The following is a 22,434-nucleotide window of genomic DNA, read 5'->3' on the forward strand; positions in this document are numbered from 1 at the left end:
TAGTTTATTCATCATCAAAATTTTTTTTGTTTTGTTTTTGTTTTTGGGCCATACCCAGTGACGCTCAGGGATTACTCCTGTGCTCAGAAATCGTGGATTACTCCTGTGCTCAGAAATCGCTCCTGGCTTTGGGGGATGATATGGGGTGCTGGGGGATCAAACCACAGTCAGTCCTAGTTTAGCACATGTAAGGTAAAACACCCTATCACCTGTGCCACCACTCCGGCCCCATCATCAAAATTCTTAACAATTTCCCTGAAACATTGAGAATGAGATTTATATTTGTGTCTATAACAATTAAGAAATCTTGTATAGAAATATGAAGCATTTGATAAGAAATACTATGTCTTTTTGGTGAATATATCACATAGCTTTATTGGTTGAGGGTTTGGTTTGGTTCGACTTGGTTTGACTTGGGAACCACACTTGGTAAGGCGTAAAGACTCCTGAGATTAAATCTGGGTTGGTCACGTTCAAGGCAAGTACCCTACCTGATGTACTATCTCCATCCAGCCCATATGACATATAGTTTTGTAAATTTTTGCAGGACAAGGACTATAGGTTTTTTGGGTTTGTTTTATTGTAATTATTTTTCTTTCATGTGTGTGTGTGTGTGTGTGTGTGTGTGTGTGTGTTGTAGTTTTAAACTGTTTTTTTCACCCTTAGCCAAGAAGTTTTTTTTTTTTAATTTGGTTCCTTCAATTATTTATTGTTCTCACTTCCTTGCTTTTGTGGGAAAGACTTTTCTTTTCACTCTTGTTGTTAATTCATTGGAGAAAGCAGATACATAAGAGAGCTATCAGGTGAGCACTTACATTTGTTTTATCTGGTGCTTAGTGAAGAGGGTCATTATAAGAGATTTGGAAGTAACTATTGTCAATATTTAAAGTTGTAGATACCAGTGACATTACAGACAGCACAAGTACTGTTCAACTCTCTCCTGTAATTGCATTATTGGTTTGTTTGTTTTTTTTGTTTTTGTTTTTGGGCCACACCCGGCGTTGCTCAGGGGTTACTCCTGGCTGTCTGCTCAGAAATAGCTCCTGGCAGGCACGGGGGACCATATCGGACACCGGGATTCGAACCAACCACCTTTGGTCCTGGATTGGCTGCTTGCAAGGTAAATGCCGCTGTGCTATCTCTCCGACATTATTGGTTTTTATTCAGTTGCATGGACAACTGATTCAAGCAAGCAGTCAGTGCTCTGCTTTTTAAACTATTTTTGCTCCAGTATATCCAGGCCCGTTATCTCATGCTAATGCATCCTAATTCTAATGCCTTTTATAGTTCTTCTACAAAGAATACAAAAGAAATAAGGCAAGAATACCATACTGGAATCAGTTTTTAAAATATAACCCACTCAGTCATGAGGCATAAGCAAAGAGAAAGTCAAAAGAAAAGAAGAACATAGCAGTCATAAGAGTCCAGATGTAAGAGATATTCAGAAAAGAAGGGAAAGGATCAAAAGTATAAATGTCTGAAAGGATGAAAATGACCAGGACTATTTTCACATCACAGTCTCTCTAGTTAGTGGGCAGGAACTTTTCTGGTATCTCTCTACCCAATGTGTGGTGGGTACTTAGAGGAAAAATGCAGGAAGGTTCTCTGGATGATTTAGAGAAGAGGATCAGCACTTTCTGGAAGAATGGCAATGTAGGAAAAAGTCATAGGTTACATTTCAAGAAATCTATAGTGATATAAAGAGTTTCATTTCATAAATTTGAATGACATGTTCTCATTTTCCATTCCTCACTGAACTGAACAGTCGTATTGTTATTCCAGCTAAAAATGTCTCTTGTGTACTCAAATGATATCTAAAGCTATGAAACCAAACATCGTAAGATGGAAAATTTTTATAGCCTGCTCTTTCAAAAGATGGAAGGGAAAGTGCTATAAATTAGTATTAATCTTTTTAATTCTATTGCTTTTTATCATTAATGATACTTATTAGGCAGGTTTGTGGATCATGAAGAGAATTTGTAATGTTAAAGTACATTTGCAATTTCCATGGTTTCAAAGTGTTAAATCCATACACATATGGATGGCATCTTTATTTTCTTTATTGGGAGAGGAAATGTTGGGTTTTTTTGGTCACACCCTATAGTGCTCAGGGCTTAATCCTGGTTCTATTCTCAGGGATCACAACTGGTAGTAGTCAAGGAACCATATGTGGTGCTGGGTTCTTTAAACAAAGGTCAGCTGCATGCAAAGTAAGGACCCTATGTCCTGTACTATATTTCTAGACCATCTTTTCAACTAGTAGCATAATAAATATAAAGTATAATATATATCTTCAGATGCTAGTATATTTCCAAAGTTTATGCCTCAAGAAATTTGATGCTGTTAGAAAGATGGAAAGAAAGAAAGAAAACAGGAAAATGTTATTATGAACAACAAAAAAACCCCAATCATTTAACTTAATTTGAAGTTAGATTGAGTTTCATTTGAAACTCCTCATTTTAGAGGTCATTAACCTATGCCCATGTCCCCATCTGTGTTTTGACCTTCGGAAAAAAACATTGAGGAATTGTTATAATAAAAATGTAATAAAAGTTTTGGAATTTCATGAAGACTTTATTTTAAATTGAGACCATTGTGAGTTACAAGTCTATCACAGTTATATTTTAGGCACATAGTGGCAGTGAATTAGGCTAGTTCCCACCACTCAATGTTCGTGGGGCTGTTTGCCCCCATACCTACCAACTTAATTTATGAGGCAGAACAAGATGATTCATATTTTATGAGAACCATAGAGGAAAAAAAAGAAAACAGCAAAACAAAATAAAAAGCGGATGGATCCCCAGTCAAGAGACCATGAATATAATTTTTATTTTGGGGGAGGGGGGTCACACCTGGCGGCACTCAGGGGTTGTTACTCCTGGCTCAGCACTCAGAAATTGCTGCTGCAGGCACAGGGGACCATATGGGACACCAATTTGAATCACTGTCTATCCTGGCTCAATCGCGTGCAAGTCAAATGCCCTACTGCTGTGCTATCTCTCTGACACCAAAGAATATAAATTTAATAGAAGAAAGAGAAAGGAAAAAAAAGGGAATGGGGGACTGTGGCAAGCTGTTTTTCTTTGTTTTCTTTTGTATAGGTATAGTAAGTATTGGGAAAATTAGAAAGTTCCTTTGATCTAAGAAATATAGAGTTTCTCCACCCTTGAAACATGCTGTCATGGGCTCAGCTACAGGCTCCAGCCATGTTCATTGTAAACCCAGGGTCTGTTTATGTTGCCGAAAATGTTCTGCTCATCAGTTGTGGTTGTCAAAGTCAGTTGTCTGTAATTAGAGATGTTAGTTTTTGCACAGGTCCTAGGACTAGGTCTAGGATAGAGTCTTTCTTTATGGTTTATGAAGAATTTTTATAATTAAAAATAAGATTTTTATTTTATCTTTATTTAAACACTTTGATTACAAATATGATTGTAGTTGGGTTTCAGTCATGTAAAGAACGCCCTCCTTCACCAGTGCAACATTCCCATCACCAATGTCCCAAATCTCCCTCCTCCACACCCCAACCCCACCTGTACTCCAGACAGGCTTTCTATTTCCTCATTCATTCACATTGTTATGAAAGTTCTCAGTATAGTTATTTCTCTAACTGCACTCACCACTCTTTGTGGTGAGCTTCATGTCGTGAGCTGGATCTTCCAGCCCTCCTCTCTATATCTCTGAGAATTATTACAAACATGTCTTTTATTTTTTATTAAAACCCATAGATGAGGGAGACTATTCTGCATCTATCCCTCTCCCTCTGACTTATTTCAGTCAGCATAATAGATTCCGTGTACATTCACGTATAGGAAAATTTCATAACTTCATCCCTCCTGATGGCTGCATAATATTCCATTGTGTTTATGTACCACAGTTTCTTTAGCCATTCATCTGTTGAAGGGCATCTTGGTTGTTTCCAGAGTCTGGCTATTATAAATAGCTCAGCAATGAATATAGGTATGAGGAAGGGATTTTTGTATTGTATTTTTGTGTTCCTAGAGTATATCCCTAGGAGTGGTATAGCTGGACCGTATGGGAGCTCAATTTCTAGCTTTTGGAGGAATCTCCATATCGCCTTCCATAAAGGTTGGACTAGATGGTATTCCCACCAGCAGTGAATAAGAGTTCCTTTCTCTCCACATCCCTGCCAACACTGTTTGTTCTCATTCTTTGTGATGTGCGCCAATCTCTGTAGCTTGAGATGGTACCTCGTGGTTGTTTTGATTTGCACCTCCCTGATAATTAGTGATGTGGAGCATTTTTTCATGTGCCTTTTGGCCATTTGTATTTCTTCTTCAGCAAAGTGTCTGTCCATTTCTTCTTCCCATTTTTTTGATGGGATTAGATTTTTTTTTTCTTGTAAAGTTCTGTCAGTGCCTTGTATATTTTGGATATTATCCCCTCATCTGATGGGTATTGGGTGAATATTTTCTCCCACTCAGTGGGTGGCTCTTGCATCCTGGTCACTATTTCCTTTGAGGTGCAGAAGCTTCTTAACTTAATATATTCCCATCTGTTTATCTTTGCTTCCACTTGTTTGGAGGATGCTGTTTCCTCCTTAAAGATACCTGTAGTCTCAATGTCATTGAGTTTTTACCTATGTGTTGTTCTATATAACTTATGGGGGAAATAAGATTTAAAAAAATTTCAAATATAGCACACATAGGAAAGTGTTTTAAAGAGGAATATTACAGTAGAGATGACCATATTTGGGTCCTAGGTCAGTTCTGTTTATTGTATTTTAGTTCTGGCTTTTATGGTCTTTATACAATGTCTTTATTGCCTTTATACAATGGATTTAACTAAATATATGTTTTAAAATTTTTTCTACAGTAACTTATTTTTTAAGGGAAGTGAAATGTGTTAGTAATGCTTTTTATCATGGTGGGATTAATTTGCTGACCTTTTAGTGTATGCAAATTCTGAGAATATTAGGTGATTATTTATATTCTGAGCAATTATAAGAGATATGGAAACATCTGAGTTTTATAAGAATTGACAGTATTATTTTATGTGCTACTTTTCTTTTTGTATTTTTTTTCAAAGGGAGCACATCCAGTAGTAACCAGGGCTTCCTCCTGACTCTGTTCAGGAACCACTCCTGTCAATACTAAGGGGTAGATGTGGTACCAGAAGTCCAATACAGTTGACTGAGTGCAAGGCAAGCAAGCATCTTACCTGCTATTCTACCTCTCTGGCCCCTACATTATTTTTTCTTTGAAAGATACTTAATTGAAATAGATAAGCATTCCCCATTATCAACAGAAATAGTGATTTTGGATTAAAAAACTGAGGTGTGGGGAATAGATCACTATTACTTTGCATTTTCATTCAGTTGACTGGTTTTCCTTCCATCTTAAGAGGAGCAGTTCTAGACTCTTCACTGTAGCCACATGCGCTGTCTTTGGAAGCAACAGTTTGTACATTATTTCATTTGAAGTCTCACTGTGACCCAAGGCTATGGAAACTTTCACAGCACTTTGGCTGTTGTGGTAGTCAGGAAACTCAAAAGTCAGGTTTAATTAGGTAGCAGTGCAAAAAATCCAAAATCCAAAACCAAACCAACAACAACAGCAACAACAACAACAACAAAAACCACCAAAAAACCATTATGTATCACAAAAATGAGGCTGAGGAGCTAGAGTGAAAACAATTAGCATCTATCTGACCAGCTGCCCAGACCAGCCTGTGGGAGCCCAGCTGGAGTTCTGCTGGCCCTGCATTCTGCAGGCAGCATGCATTTTTTTTTTTTTGAAACACCCCTAAATGTTCTAGCCTTTAAATAGCAGCGAGTCTCCTAAAAAGATGCTGCATTCTGCAAGAGAAATTAAAGTGCTGCCTGGGAGGCAGGAAGCCGACTAGCGAGATGCTTAATTATTGTGGAAGTAAGTGCTTGTTACCTTTGAGTGGAATGCAGCGAGCGCGGGTTGTCCTCCGGGTGTCAGCCGTGATTTGTAGACAATGCAGCCCTGTCGGCGCAGTGCTGGTTCAGCAGCATCTTTCCAAACATATATTTGGCAAGAATTTAAAGGCCACCTCTTCTGTTATTTGCAGAGCCTTGGAAAAGGGTCTTCTGCTTTATTTTCAGGATGTACCCAACCATGCAGGATTTCATGCTGAGAATCAGTGCCTCCTGTCTCCTGACTGACTGGCTCATGAGGAAGTTGGTTTTCTTCGCCCTTCACCTGCAAGGATGTTAGCAGTTCTCTTGTCCTTTGGGAAATATGGAGAGATCTATCCAGAGCAGCATTTGGTTTCTGCTGTCTTCATAAGTTAGTGCGGAGGGTTTGGTTAGCTTGCAATGTGTTAAGAAAATGCAGGCATTTTGTTGACTAGTGAATTTCTAGCATTAAGAGTAGATTGAATGAAAGAGCGTAGACAGAGGTGGAGGCAGATACTCAATTCATTCTGAAATATCCCTCATCTGGGTAAGTAATAAAGTAGAAGAAAAAGGAGAGTACTAATGGATATTCGTTACTGGGAAAATTCTTTTTTGTTTTGTTTTATTTGTTCTAACCAACTGTATTAAATCTTTGTAAAAAAAAAACCCAAAAACATGTTAATGTTTTGAAATGTATAATGTGTTAAAAATGAGTGTTGCAACCTAGTAAAATAATTTTTTGATTTCTAGTCTTCTTAAAAGATTGATTTATGTTGTGCTAATTATCTAACTTGTTTGTACCTCTAACTTATGATCAGCAGAATGGTTCATGATATTCTACCTTGTTAGAGGTCATTAGTTTGAACTTGGTCTATGCATGTGCTGGAAAATTATTCAAGCCACCCCCCACTTAAATGAAACAGTTTAAATAGATAAAAGTATTGATAGTCTTTTTTAAGGTCTATAATTTAAGTATAGATCATATTATGTGCTTTCACTTTTTTCTTTTATTCCTGCTTCACTGAAAATGCAGAATGTGAACTGTGATGAACTATGATCTGTGATGAGTCTTTTATTTTCTTGTGTTTGGGTCAGGCAATTGCATGTTTATTTTCAGATGTCTTTATCAAGTGCTAATTCCAGTTGTCCTTCTCTTTTAGAGAGAGCCGGGGATTATGACAGTCACAGAGCCCCAGTAACACGAGTACCATTCAGTTTTTTCTGAAAGAATGCCATCTATTAAAGTGTAGCAGAGGAACTGTTGTGGATTATAATATGCTTTGAAGATCTGGATATTCAGAGTTCTGAAAATAAGGCATTGTTTAACCTTTTAAATGAAAACTATCAGAATCTCACGCAACTATAGAATTTTCTGGAAACCATTCTCCAAAAGGGAAATGCACATTTGAAACTTCAATACAATGGTCCTTTCTGCAGGGATTTAAGTCTACTTCTTTTTACATCATGACCAGCTTGAAACGGTCGCAGACGGAAAGGCCGGTCGCCACTGAGAGGGCCACTGTCGTTGGCCCAGATGGTACTCCCAAGATGCACACTGATGACTTCTACATGCGCCGCTTCCGATCACAGAATGGCAGCTTAGGCTCATCAGTCATGGCTCCTGTAGGGCCCCCCCGAACTGAAGGATCTCACCATATAACCTCGACCCCTGGCGTCCCAAAGATGGGAGTGAGGGCAAGGATTGCAGATTGGCCCCCAAGAAAGGAAAATGTCAAAGACTCAAGCCGTTCAAGCCAGGAAATAGAAACCTCAAGTTGCCTTGAGAGCATGTCCTCCAAAAGCAGTCCCGTGAGTCAGGGAAGTTCTGTTAGCCTCAATTCCAGTGACTCAGCCATGCTAAAGAGCATACAGAACACACTCAAAAGCAAAACTAGACCATCGGAGAACATGGACTCCAGATTTCTCATGCCCGAAGCCTATCCCAGCTCCCCCAGAAAAGCTCTTCGGAGAATACGGCAGAGGAGCAACAGCGATATCACCATAAGTGAACTTGACGTGGATAGTTTTGATGAATGTATCTCACCCACATACAAGACTGGGCCATCACTGCACAGGGAATATGGTAGCACATCTTCAATCGATAAACAGGGAACATCCGGAGAAAGCTTCTTTGATTTGTTAAAGGGCTACAAAGATGACAGATCTGATCGTGGTCCCACTCCAACCAAGCTCAGTGACTTTCTCATCGCAGGAGGGGCCAAAGGTTCTGGTTTTTCTTTGGATGTTATAGATGGGCCCATCTCACAGAGAGATAACCTCAGGCTCTTTAAGGAAAGGGAAAAACCACTCAAGAGACGCTCCAAGTCTGAAACTGGAGATTCCTCCATTTTTCGTAAATTACGCAATGCCAAAGGTGAAGAACTTGGTAAATCATCTGATCTTGAAGATAATCGATCAGAAGACTCAATCAGGCCCTGGACATGTCCAAAGTGTTTTGCTCACTATGATGTCCAGAGTATATTATTTGATTTGAATGAGGCGATTATGAACAGACACAACAATGTAATTAAGCGGAGAAACACCACCACAGGGGCTTCTGCAGCCGCTGTGGCATCCTTGGTCTCAGGACCTTTGTCCCATTCAGCCAGTTTTAGCTCTCCAATGGGCAGCACCGAGGACCTGAATTCAAAAGGAAGCCTCAGCATGGACCAGGGAGATGATAAAAGCAATGAACTTGTAATGAGCTGTCCATATTTTCGGAATGAAATAGGTGGAGAAGGTGAAAGGAAAATCAGTCTGTCAAAATCAAATTCAGGCTCCTTCAGTGGCTGTGAAAGTGCCTCCTTTGAGTCTACCCTCAGCTCCCATTGCACAAATGCGGGAGTGGCTGTACTTGAAGTGCCCAAGGAAAGCCTGGTCTTGCATCTGGATCGGGTGAAGAGATACATTGTGGAGCATGTGGATCTGGGTGCATACTATTATAGGAAATTCTTCTATCAGAAGGGTGAGTGGAGGTCTTTGTTCCTGAAATTTTTTTTATATACTTCACTGTGGGGGAGGGTGGCTGGTTAGAGTGATAGATCATGTTTTCACTTTAGCATCAAGACCTAAATTTTGTATAAATAGCATCTTTTTCTGCGAAAATCATTAAATAGGCATTGTTACAATTTTAATATCCTAGCATGTTTTAAAGCTTATTCTAGGTATGAAATAATTTTGTATGTTAAATTGTTGTGGTTTCGAGAAATGTAGTGAATAAAACAGTCTGTCTCAAAGCTATGTATGTCATGTTTAGGGATATACAGCTTATAAAAATTGAAAGCATTTTCAATGTGACATTGCTGTTTTTTGTTTTTCATTTATTTGGCACTTTTTATAGATAGTACAGGATAATTTCCTTTCCTCCTCAGTATTCTCATTGGTAAATTGGAATTAGACTTCTCCATTTTGTGAGAATTTTAGTGAAAATTCCATTAGATAAAACACACAGAGCCAATGAACCTCAGAGCCATGATTCAAATCTAGGTCTGCCTTAGATCCTAGAGATGGAGGCAAGTCCCTTTACATCCTGGCGATTGACTATTCTGTTTTGAGGATAACAGAATAAAGAGATATATTGTTATATTGTACTTTATGTAGTTTTATCTCAAACTTTTACTAAGGGCTCTGAGGTTTGAAGTATGTAGTATAAATGAACTTGGAAGAGCTTTCTGAGTTGTTTTTGAGCAGCATTATTAATTGAAGAAAAAAGTTGACATACCAATTCCTTTCTATTTGGGGATTTTGAACTTTATTTACATATAGTCCTATTTATTACATATAGTCCTATAAATCAGTTTTTATTTCTGGAACTCATTGTTACTTTTGACATTGCCATTTTTGGATAAAACTCAGTACAGCATGAAGGCATTTGTCTTGCACGTAGCCAACCTGGGACAGACCCAGGTTCAATCCCTGGCATCCCATATAGTCCCTGAGCCTGCCAGGAGCGATTTTTGAGCGCAGAGCCAGGAGTAACCCTCGAGCATTGCCAGGTGTGGCCTAGAAACAAAATCATCTTAAGGTGATAAGGTATAGACCCATTCAAGGTATTTTATTGATCTAAAAATCTTGTCTGAATATTAATCTCCATGCTTATTCCATCATATGTATGGAAGAGGCCCATATATAAGCAATATAATACTGAAAATTCCAGCTTTATTTTAAGCAGTCTTTAGTCTTTCAGGGTATTTGTCTGGAATTTAGTTCTTAGGAATCACTTCTTTGTCTTCTTCAAACCTTTATGATTCAGGATTTCTCAGTGTTGCCACCTTGACTTTATTGGAGGGGGACACATAGTTTACTATGTATTATAGATGTAGATTGTTCTCCAAATTTTTTTAGTTGGGGAAATCTCAGCTTCCTGTGGGCTACAAAGCTATTCCAGAGGGGTCAAAGGTGAGAATCAAATAAGTGGGGACAGGAGGAACCATGCTATAAGAAGACTGACTTGTCAAATGAGGATGTAGGGAACACAGTAAGGAAACATGGTTGGAAGGGGCCATGGTCAGAAAAAGGTTTGCAAAATACTGCTGTACACCCAAGAGGCATAGATACTCCCCCTCCCAAATGCAACTGGGTCAAATTAAAATATCTTCATTGTGGCCCATATGTCCTTTAGGAGATAAAATTGCACCAAGCTGAGACTCCAGTGGCATGTTACTTTAAGTAGGCTAGTTTCTATGGGTGCTTCTGGTCCTTCTACAGGAGGGGGCCATCTTGCTAAAAATGGGCACATTAGTATCCAACATAAGCATATTAATTATAACCTAATGTAGGTGATATTTGGTGCTTTTTCCTGTTAGGAAATATAATAATATCACATATATTTGAGCACTTATAAACAGGAAATTTAACAAGAGTTTATTTTTCACATTTTAATGAGAAATGAACCATCTGAGGTAGATACTGTGACTGATGGTATTTTCCACGAGAGGACTCAGACTTAAATGGGTTAAGTGTCTTAAAGGCTTAACCGTTATAGAGCTAATAAAGTCTGGGATAAAAATGTTGAACCAACCCCAGTATTTCAGAATAACTCATTTTAGTTCATAATATTTTATATATTTAAAAGTCATTGATCCAAAGTTGTTTATAATTTGAAACATCAAATATACATTCTTTCCAGGCTTACTAGAACTTGTTAATAAAATATTTTATTTTATGTATATAACTTTAAAAACAAACTTGCTCAATTCTTGTGAGTCCTAGAACTTTTTCAACAGTGATCCTGGATGACTGGATGTTTCAAATTTTAATTGTATTAAAGTATAAATCATATGAACAAAGTCATAGCAATAGAAAAAAAATCTTAAGTTTCATAGCTTTTTTTTCTCATTTAAAAAATTGTCTACATCTAATCCCAATAGTTTATCTTTTATTGATTTGTCTTCATTAAATTCTTTCAAACTCTTCAAGTTTTCTTAGAATAGAAATATATTTCTTATGTATGTATATTCTGTTAGCTTTCTTCTTTTTTGTTTTTGGTTTTTGGATTTTGGTTTTTGGGCCACACTTGGCGGTGCTCAGGGGTTACTCCTGGCTGTCTGCTCAGAAATAGCTCCTGGCAGGCACGGGGGACCATAAGGGACACCGGGATTCGAACCAACCACCTTTGGTCCTAGATCGGCTGCTTGCAAGGCAAATGCCGCTGTGCTATCTCTCCGGGCTCAACTGTTAGCTTTCTTAGTATTTAACTGAATATCATAATTAATGAAACAAGTCAACTGACATGAATATGTTTGGGAGATCACAGCCAACTCTATGGTCATGAAGCACATCTTGGTGAGAGCTTCTAGTGTAGGTGAATCTAGAAATGTCTACTGGTGTCCTGGGTGTTCAACCCTCAGGCTTATCAAGGAACTCTGCATTGCTTAGTTCAGGAAATTGGTCCAGGAGAATGCTTTTGCCGAAACTGCTGTGTTTTCTTGAGCTGCCCAATTTTCAAACCAGATAGGTTATCATAGTTGATAATAGGCAGTCATTTATGTTTCAGAATAATATTAAAATTAAGTCCCGTTAGACTTTTGTTTATGTTTTGCTTGTTTGTTATTCTAGTTCACATCCAGCAGTGCACAGGACTTATTCCTGGGTTTGCACTTAGGGGATAACTCCTGGTAGCACTTGGAGGAACATATGGATGGGTTGCTGGGGATTGAACCTGCGTTGGCCATATGCAAGACCAACATCCTACTCAATGTACTATCTCTAGCCACATGTATGAAACTCATTTTTACAATATATATATGTGTGTGTGTGTGCAATTTTATTTATTTATATACACGTGTGTACATATATACATATATATACTTAAGCAGTTCTTGTGTTACTTTTAGTATGTAACTTTGATTCACCAAAACCTAAAGGGAGTTGTCTTGATGGAGTAAAGCTGTGTCAGATATAATTCACTCTCTGGCTGACCTTACTGTTGCTCCAACAGCTTCATCATCAGATAGTTTTTCGTTCTGTTGTTTAATGCTTTCCAGACTTCATGGCAGCTAAGCCTGTATGGGGGAAAAACAACAACAACTTTATCTATGTGAAATCAGCAGCTGAAAATTACAAGTAAAATTTAATTGTTTTTGGCTATTGCAGCTGAGCTCATTTTTAATCTTACATTGTTTTAGGAAACGTAATTATTTTGCTAATTTAGATGCTAAACTATTTGACTCCAATATGTAAGCCCAATCCATTGCTGGAAAGTTCCCAGGCCTGTGGAAGAATCCCATGGTTTGCAGTTACTAAAATAAGAAACACCATGCTCTTCTTTCCTTTTTCTTCCTGCCCATTCTCTTTGATGCTTTGTTAACTTGTGGGTGTTTATATTTATACTCAACTAGAATTAAAAAAATAGAATAATATAGCTATGTTTATTGAATACATACCTTGTGCTTTATGCTAGCCTCAGTTAATAATAATAGAACTCTGTCACAAGGAATTTTATGCTAGAAATTCAAGTAATGTGCACATATTCTTCCAAGAGGGGCACAAACTAGGCTAGGATAGCACCAGAATTAATTTTGTTGAGGCCAGAAATGTGACTCGAAGGTACAGCACACGCCCTGCATGTATAAAGCCCTAGGCTAAATTTTTCAAACCACAGAGACCCCACCATGCCAACTATACCAGGTGTGACCTTCACAAAAACACCATCAACAACTTGATCAACTCCCTTGAAGTGTGTATACTGTATTAAGTTTTATTTATACAATATATTTGATCAAAATGCCAAGAAAATTTGTAATAGACAAATATTAAATTACTGGGACCGGTGAGGTGACTGACACTAGAGGTAAGGTGTCTGCCTTGGAAGCGCTAGCCAAGGAAGGACCTCGGTTCGTCCCCTAGTGTCCCATATGGTCCCCCATGCCAGGGTCAGTTCTGAGCGCTTAGCTAGGAGTAACCCCTGAGCATCAAATGAGTGTGGCCCAAAACAAAACAAAACAAAAAACAAAACAAATATTAAATTACAGATTATGAAGCTGTCAATAATAAACCTAGTTTGTTGGCAGGTAGTCTCTGTGCCATTACCCTTCTCTTTACTGTGACAACCCCAGGCTTTTCAGTTTTATATCAAGTGTACAGTGAGGTATATCTTAGACTTGCTTTTCCTGGATTCCCTTCAGAGGAATCGCATGAATGAAAAGAGAGGAGCTCAAGATTTGCCTTGTGAGTGGCATATTTTTTGCTTCATTGATCATCATGATCACACACTTACTGATACTGGGTGTAGTATTACTCTCAAAATCAAGTAGTTGTTTTGTTTTGGGGAGCCACACCAGGCAGTGCTCAGGAGTTACTCCTGGCTTTGCACTCAGAAAACGCTCCTGGCAGGCTCAGGGGACCATATGCGGTGCCAGGGATCAAACCCGGGTCTAGCTCAGGTTGTCTGTATGCAAGGCAAACGCCTTACCGCTGTGCTATTGCTCTGTTTCTTAAGTCAAATAGTTAAAGGTGCTCTCTGGTAGGGAAGGGCCTCTTGTACTACTAGTGACCAGAAAGAAACACCAGGCTCTTTTCTAAACCTCATCTAAGAATATTTTCCTTCCCTTCCCATTGATCAGAAGGACTTTGGTACTTTGGTGATGTATGTGATAACATACATTTGAAGAGGTGTGAAACTGTTCCTAGAACATGCAGTATTATATTGCATGACTGTTGTTAGAAATTTTCCTTTCCTGAAACAAGAGAAAACTAACATTTATGCTTGATTACTTTCAGATAAGTATAAATTATCAGATTTGGTTATTTTTAGTGTTCACCTTTTTCCCCCTGTACTTCTGTCTATGCTCACTTTACATAACCACTCATACATCCACAAACAAATCAGGTTCAGCAGTAACCTTGATTCTAGGGACTGTTAGTTCCTATTATAATGTCTAGGTTTATTTTCACTTTCATCTTCTGAGCATATGTCCTTTTTAATGTTATTTTTTTATAATATATACATAACTTCATTTGGGCTTGAAGTGACAGCCTTAGCATTCATATTTATTTTTAATTTTACTGTTAATAACTATTAATTGAGCTCTGGTTAAGTAAGCATCAGAAATGATTATATATTATATATTTTATTTATAAATATATATAAATATATTATATATTATTATTGTATTATATGGTACATATAGGACACCATGGAATACTATATAGTTAAGTGTATTTGTAAAAATCTGCCATTATTTTTTGTTATTTGACTTTTCTTTTTAATCCTTCTATATATTAGATTGGAGGAAAGTCTGTGAAATGTACCTTATACAGTTCTTTATGGATAATTATTTTATGCTTAGGTTTTTATTTTATATTGGTAGTTTTAAATTTCAGCTAAGTGAATAAACTCTAGAATCAACAGGTCTGCTCTTCTGAATCATGCACTATTCTAGGCTTTTGGGCTTCACAATTGTGACCAAAATCAATAAGTAAATATTTAATAGTTATATAACATCTTGTTTTAACATTCTTGTTTATTCCTTATCTTATTTTCATACAAAGAGTTGTATAATATTTCTATTTAAATGCCCTTGTTTTATTTGCATTAATCTCAAATAAGTCACATATTGCCAGGGACTGACCCCAGATGGACAGGCTTGAAGTAGGGACCCCATGATGATCAAAAAAAAGAGAGAGAGGGCCATAGAATGAGTTAGTATAGTGGATAAGGCACTTGCCTTGTAAACAGCCAACTCAAGTCCAGTCCCCAGTATACCATATAGTCACCAAGCATTACCCAGAATGATTCCTCTGATTCCTAAGTGCAGAGGCAGGAATAATGCCCTGATCCCAAACTGGAGGGAAGGAGGATGGAGAGAGAGAGAGAGAGAGGGAGAGAGGAAAGGAAGGAAAGGGGGGATAAGAGAAGAATGTGTGCCTATTGTAAAATTTTAATAATAAAGGGCTAGCATGCATGTTTCAGTCCTCAGAATTGTTTGGTTCTATGAATAGTAATCTGGAAAGAGCATTCAAGTAATACCAGGTGTGGCCCAAAGATAAAAACAAATAAAAATTTAATGTAGAGGTGAGAAAGTAGTCTCTCTCCTAATTCCAATAATTTGGCTTGTAACTCCTGTATCTTTTCATATATGCCAATATATTATTCCCTTTATTGTTAACAAGAGTGCTCTTAATACTTTATGTAGTTTTAAAAATTTAAATAACAGCACTTTTGTTCAACTTATACACTTCTTTTTTTACCTTGGTGGTGCTCCCAGTATCATATAAGCAAAGCAGGCTACTTGGCCACTGAGTTAGATATTCAATGCCCATTTAGATAATATATGCTTATTATAATAACTATTATTTAGGAGGCTTGGGCAACACACCCAGAAATGCTCAAGAACCATGGCTGGCAATGCTTAGGAAACCATATGCAGTACTAGCATTCAAACCAACACTGCTTCTAAATGCTAGGTACATGCCTTGGTACTGTCATTTTTGCCCAAATATTTATTAAGCATGTATTCTGTGCTATCTGGAGTTCCTGGACAAGAACAAAAATAAGTACACCTGTCTTTATAATTGTACAATCTGCCATTAGCGCTCTTAAGACAATTGAGTAACTATTAAATATTCAGTGGAAGTTTTTAAAATCTTCTACAAGTTCATTATTCCCTCTATCTGGAATTATACTAAGATGAATTTATCTTTGTTTTTATCTTCTAGTGTTTTCTTTTATAATTGCAGTATATCTTGATATTCTCTATTGATTTCATCTTCTCAGTAAAGGGTTAGTGTATAGCTTTCTGAATTTTATAATCTAGTGCTTTCGCTGTGTTTTATTATTGATATTAATTGAACCCCTCTCCTTCTCTTGTAAGTTCTCTCTCTTAAATAATCTATAGCTTGTATTTTCTGCTTTTCTTTTTTTCTTCTTCTTTAGGTTGTTTTTCTTGCATGTCAGATTATCTTTGTCACAGTAACGAGTAAAGGTGAAGCAAGGTTAGTTGGCAGAAATGATGTCCTTCCCTGCAGCACTATGGGTTTCCCCACAGCTGGCCTCAAAGCACATGGGCTAACAGAATGCAAGCTCTGATCAAGCAAGAAGATTGCCTCACTCCATGAGAGATCAGTGAATACAAGCCTATGTGGTACCACAGTCAGAAGAATCTCTTGCTGCATTTCTGCAGTGGCTGCCTGTTCTCCCCAATGTGATGGCCGTAGTTAGTTAGTTGCCCTCCTTTTCTCCCTATCCTAGTAAGCTTCTACTTCATCTGGGTTTGTGAGACCAAATTACTCCTCTACTTTTCAAAGGAGCAGAAGCTTTCCCATAACTGCTCCTTGTCACCCTGTTTTCCTTGTTTCTATACCCTACTTCCTCTGATGCACTGGCTCATACCCAGTCAAAGCACTTCCCAAAGGCAAAAATCAGGCCATGTAAACATTTTACAGGGAATAAATGTTTGGCACAGTGTAGGAGATTTATGGAGTTGAGGAGTTGGTATTTGCAGTGTCAGGAAGAAGCAGTGAGGCCCTCTGTGTATATGACCTTGTGTTACATTCCAGACACTGAATAATGTGTTGTAGTTCCCTTTTCTTTCTTTTCAGGAAATGAAACCACAAACAAGTGTGTGTGTGGTCATGGTGGTTTTGTGGACATTAACCAAGACCACCAGTTGATTTCCCATGGTCCTAAAATACTGTTACTGAAACTGATTTTTACTATTATAAACCTGAGTTGACATAACTGATGACAAACTGTCAGAGGGTGACAGTTTGAAGAGACACAGGAGAAACAATTTAAATGTTTTTAAAGTATTACCTCAAAGATATTTATAAACTACAAAAAGAGATAGTGTTTTTACAATAAATAAACCTGCCAGACATTACAGTAATGAAATGAATCATGCCATGAACCCCATGAAATAATGTGCTGAGATTACATCATGTCTGTAGGACTGATACCCCAAATGCTTAATCTCAGTAAAGTCCTTTGAAACTGGCAGAAAACCGAAAAGGAATGAAGAATATTCTTCAGAGGTGTCAACATCATGAAAGATAAGAAAAATCTGAGAAACTTAAAAGACTACAGTGGACAAATAAGTAAATACAATGTAGTATTCTGAATATGATTGTGAAATGAAAAGGACATTGTTGAAAAACTGATGAAAGTACAGTAAGATCTTGAGTAGAACTTTCCACTGGTAGAACTATTTTTTGTTTGGTTTTGGAGTCACATCCAGCAGTACTCTAGGCTACGCCTGGCTCTACGCTCAAACTTCACTCCTGATAGGTCTCTGAACCATAAGATGGTGCCGGGAATCAAACCTGGGTGGCAAGTGTGAAAGACGAGTGCCCTACCCACCGTATTATTTCTCTAGCCCTGAATTTTTAAGATACTGTAGGTTGTACAGTATAGTACAGTAAGATTGGTGTTTTTGATAATAATAATAATAATAATAAATGGACTGTATATAGTTATATAAATATAGGGTACAGAAACAAGGAAAACAGGGTGACATGGAGCAGTTATGGAAAGCTTCTATTCCTTTGAAAAGTAGAGGAGTAATTTGGTCTCACAAACCCAGATGAAGCAGAAGCTTACTAGGTTAGGGAGAAAAGGAGGGAACTAACTAACTACGGCCATCACATTGGGGAGAACAGGTAGTCACTCCAAATGCTTTTTGTTTGTTTTTGTTGTTAGGGTGGACATCCAAATTGTGTTTAGAGCTTGCTTCTGATTCTTTGCTCAGGGATCAAATCGTGGTGGTCTTTGGGGAACCATATGTGGCTCCAAAAATAAAACCAGGCTCAGTGGTCTCTCCTAGATATTTATATTAAGATATTAATTTTGGACGAGGATAGGCTAGGACAGTGGTCAGCAACCTGCCGCTCGCGAGCCACATGTGGCTCTTTATACTTTTAATTTGGCTCTTCTGTGTGCCAGGCAACTGCTCCAGGAGTCAGGACTCTGCTCCTAGCCTCTGTCAGTGCGCGCCCTGTGTGGCTCTCAAAATAAATTTCAATCGTGGTTTTGGCGATATTTGGCTCAGTTGAAAAAAAGAGGTTGCCAACCACTGGAGTAGGGAGTTATGGAAACTATGCTGCTACAACTTGTTCTGTAAATATAAACATACTTAGACATTTGAGTATAAGCCGAGGTGGAAAGTGCATCAGACACTGGTAAATTTCAAAATTAAAATTTATATCCCAATCACAATAATTGAGGAATCAGTAAATAAATACACAATTACATTACAATACATGATTGTTTGATATATTGTATACCATTAACATACCACATTAACTCATAGTATTCAATGGCAACTTTAATAAAGTGAATGAACCATTTAAAACAGTAAAGCATTGTAAATAAATGGTTAAAAAAAATCCTGAATCCTTATACTCCAAAACCCCTGATTATAAGGATTCAGGGTTTATAAACATTTATTTACACGACTTTACTGCCTTAAATGGGTTTTTTCACTTAATTAACTGTGCCATTCAATATTGTGGGTTAAATAGTCCAGTGGCATACAGTTCAGTTCAGCTGCCTACCTCTTCAGCTCAGCCACGACTTATGGACTGAGCTGAAGCACCGCCCCCTCCAGCAGAGAGCAGAAGATGACTGGAGACTATGTGCATTAGATTTAGTGTGCACTGAATCAAATAATCTGTATGACCCGAGTATAAACTGAGTTAGGGTTTTCGGCACAAACTTTGTGTTGGAAAAACTCAGCTTATACTTGAGCATATACAGTAATCAAAATAAAATAAAAAAAACAATCTTTATGTGTATAGTCATAAACAGCACCATGCATTCAAAACTCAACCACCTGAGATAGGATTCTTACCTAATTCCTAGATTTTACCGAATTCCTAATTAACTTAGTTGTTGTACAACCAGGCATCTACTGTACTTTCTGTGTTCATTTTTCAGTCTCAGCCGTTTACTTCAGTACAAGTTGATGACATGTGCCTCATGCCTCTTTCCCAAACATATACTTCATGATATGAAGTATACCAATCAACGACTCATCTAGTATACCAGAATTAGTTGGTGAAAAATACTTTCTTTGTGTGTCTTTTTTTTTCTTCATTCTCTTAGAACATCTTTCTCTGTGTGGGGAGAACATTCATCTGAGCATTAGGGGAGCAAAAGAAGACATTGTCCTAACTGCATAAACAGCATTTGAGTTAAGTCAGAGAGAAACATCAACCACAGTATCTCTGACTCATGTGGGCGGTTAGTCAACAAATGTGTGGGCTCTGTGAGTCCTTAGAACACTTGCATGCTCCTTGCCCACATGACTTTTATCTTGGCTTGCTTTCTGGCTGTCTATAGGGGACTTGTTTCCAGATCCTCAAAACATTTTATTTTTATTTTTTGAAGTACTTACCATTTACAATAATGATAGATTTATCATGCATACATCATTTAAACAACTCAAACTCCTTCTGCTTCCCCCTACCATTATTTCAGGACCTTCCACCCCAGCCATTCCTTTCACCCCTCCACACCCTGCTCTTGATAAACTCCTTTCTCTAAACCAGTTCTCAAATCCTGTTGTCTTTGCCAAAGCATTTTACATTTGAAATCAAGGGCAGTGTCCTTGGTAATGCAGTACAAAAGTGGTTTAAGTATAACGAATTGAAATGGAGATAGGTGCTTCATTGTAGTATGTAACATCATTTGGTTGTTAAATGCTTTCATCTCTGAGCTGACAATGTTTATAAGTATTAAAACTTAAACATTATATGAATATGCAACTTTTAAAATATGCTTTATAGTTATTGATCATTTGCAAACCAAAAGCTTTTACATTTGAAAGATCTTTCCATTACAAAAGATATATATTTATTACAGAAAAATTAGTAACTAGAAAATAAGAAAGTTGATATGATTATTAGTAATTTCATTTTTTTCTCTGCTTTTAAAATACATGCATATTGGAGCCGGAGAGATAGCATGGAGGTAGGGCGCTGCCTTGCATGCAGAAGGTCGGTGGTTTGAGTCCCGGCATCCCATATGGTCCCCCGAGCCTGCCAGGAGCGATTTCTGAGCATAGAGTCAGGAATAACCCCTGAATGCTGCCAGGTATTACCCCAAAAAAACCCGAAAAAAATACATGCATATTCATTTTTAAAGTGAAACACAGATCATTACATAGTTTTGTGTATATTTTTATGTTTTTGTAATTGTTGATGCCATCATTTATTTCAAGTTTTCCAGCTGCTGCAATTCTGACTGTCTAGGCTCTCATTTCTATGTAGAATCCCTCAGCAGATATTCCTATATAATCTTTGTCCATGAGTCTTTGGAAATTTAATAAGACCTATGAACATTACTTAAAATAAAATTTTTAAGTTCATCAAGAAAAATACAAAACAAACCAGCATAGGGGCTAGAGCAGTGGCTCAGGCAGTAGGGTGTGTCTTGCCAGCACTAACCTAGGACAGACCGCGGTTTGATCTCACAGCCTCCCATATGGTCCTCCAAGCCAGGAGCGATTTCTGAGCGCATAGCCAGAATTAACCCCTGAGCATCATTGGGTGTGGCTCAAAAACAAAACAAATGAAAAACCAAACCAGCACAGTATAATATATAATTAGAATCTCCTGAGCACCACTGGGAATGGCACAAGCTGCTTCTCCCCAGTATATAAAATTAGAAAAATATTTTAAAATTGACATTAACATATTTTAAATATGACATTAACAGACACATCCAGCAGAGTGGTATTTATATTTGTTATTCTTAGGAATAGCAGTTGAAACTACTGATCTAGCATGAGGTCTGTTAGCTACCATATATTTTTTTTTTATATTGATGTTGGGGCCACACCTGGCAGTACTCTGCTCCTGGTTCATTGCTCAGAGATTTCTCCTGGTGGATCTCAGGAAAACATGTGGTTTCAAGGATCAAACCTAGGTTTGGCAATGTGCAAGGCAAGTGCTGTTCCTGCTGTACCATCACTCTGGCTCAATAATTTAAAAGCTTTGATAAGCATAATTGATTATTTGATGTCTATACTACTGAAGTATGATATGAAAACATGATATCTATCATAGTAGAAAGAAGCCACATGCCCAGCTAATATTACTGTAGCTCATTTATTGATAGTTGGTAGAAATGATATATTAACTTTTAATAGAAGTTAGGGGTATTCTATGAATTTCATTCAAATTTTTGGATTCCCTAGTTTATGTTCCTTAATAAATTAAAAAACAAAAACAAAGACCCAACCTTCCATGAATAATCTTCTAATGTATGTTTTCACCATGTATCTAATTATTTCCATAGGTAGAAGAACTCTATAAATAAAATGAGGTGAACTGTGTAGGAAATTTGAAGTTTTTAACATGTGTATACTATGTATAATATTTTTGCAGTGCCAGGGAGGCACAACTCTGGCCTATAATCTTGTTGTTTGTGGGCCACACCCAGTGGTACTCAGGGCTTATTCCTGGCTCTGCATTCAGGATCACCCATGTAGGGGCTCTTGGAACCATAGAATGTACCATGAATTGAACCCGGGTTTGTCAGGTATAATCAAGTACTCTACCCACTTATTATCATTTCAGTCTCTACAATCTTTATTTTTGAACATTTATCATGGATTTGAAGCATTTTCATGTCTTTGATCATAAGATTGAATTTTTAAGACAGATAAAAGATAAAACTTTATATTTCACATAAACATACTTTAATTTCCATAAATGCTTTTTCTATATTGAAAACATGAGTGCAAAGAAGCTAAAATATCAGTGAGGAAAAATTTTATTTCTGAAGTTAGGGTTCTTTTTGGCCTTTTGAATCCATTTACTTTAAAAAATTATTTATGCATTAACATTCTTTTATGGGAGGATTTTGATACTTTATGGGTGGTACTTTAAGGAGGCATAAAATTTTACTCCTGAAACATATTTAGTCATATAAACGAATGTTACCTTAAATAAAAGATAAAAAATAAGTGAAATAACCAATTTAAGAACTAAAAAATAAGACTGAAGTTTCAAAAAATACTTAATGAGTGTTGTGATATTAATTAATAGAAAACAGTCTTCCAATTTGAATCTGGTACTTTTCATTTTCCATTTATTTCAAATAGAGTCTTCTT

General features: G+C 37.3%; 1 protein-coding gene across 5 annotated transcripts in view; it reads left to right on the forward strand.

Moving 5' to 3' along the window:
• Positions 1-22,434, forward strand: part of SIPA1L1 (signal induced proliferation associated 1 like 1) — a 363,330-nt gene that overhangs the window by 198,245 nt on the left and 142,651 nt on the right. For all 5 annotated transcript variants that reach the window (XM_049770289.1, XM_049770292.1, XM_049770293.1 and 2 more), the window contains one exon: positions 7,042-8,846. In XM_049770289.1, the coding sequence (XP_049626246.1) occupies positions 7,346-8,846 (1,501 nt within the window). In that variant the 5' untranslated portion in view covers positions 7,042-7,345. The remainder of the gene's footprint in view (positions 1-7,041; positions 8,847-22,434) is intronic.

The sequence above is a fragment of the Suncus etruscus genome, chromosome 3 (assembly GCF_024139225.1).
Source record: "Suncus etruscus isolate mSunEtr1 chromosome 3, mSunEtr1.pri.cur, whole genome shotgun sequence".
NCBI classification, from domain to species: domain Eukaryota; kingdom Metazoa; phylum Chordata; class Mammalia; order Eulipotyphla; family Soricidae; genus Suncus; species Suncus etruscus.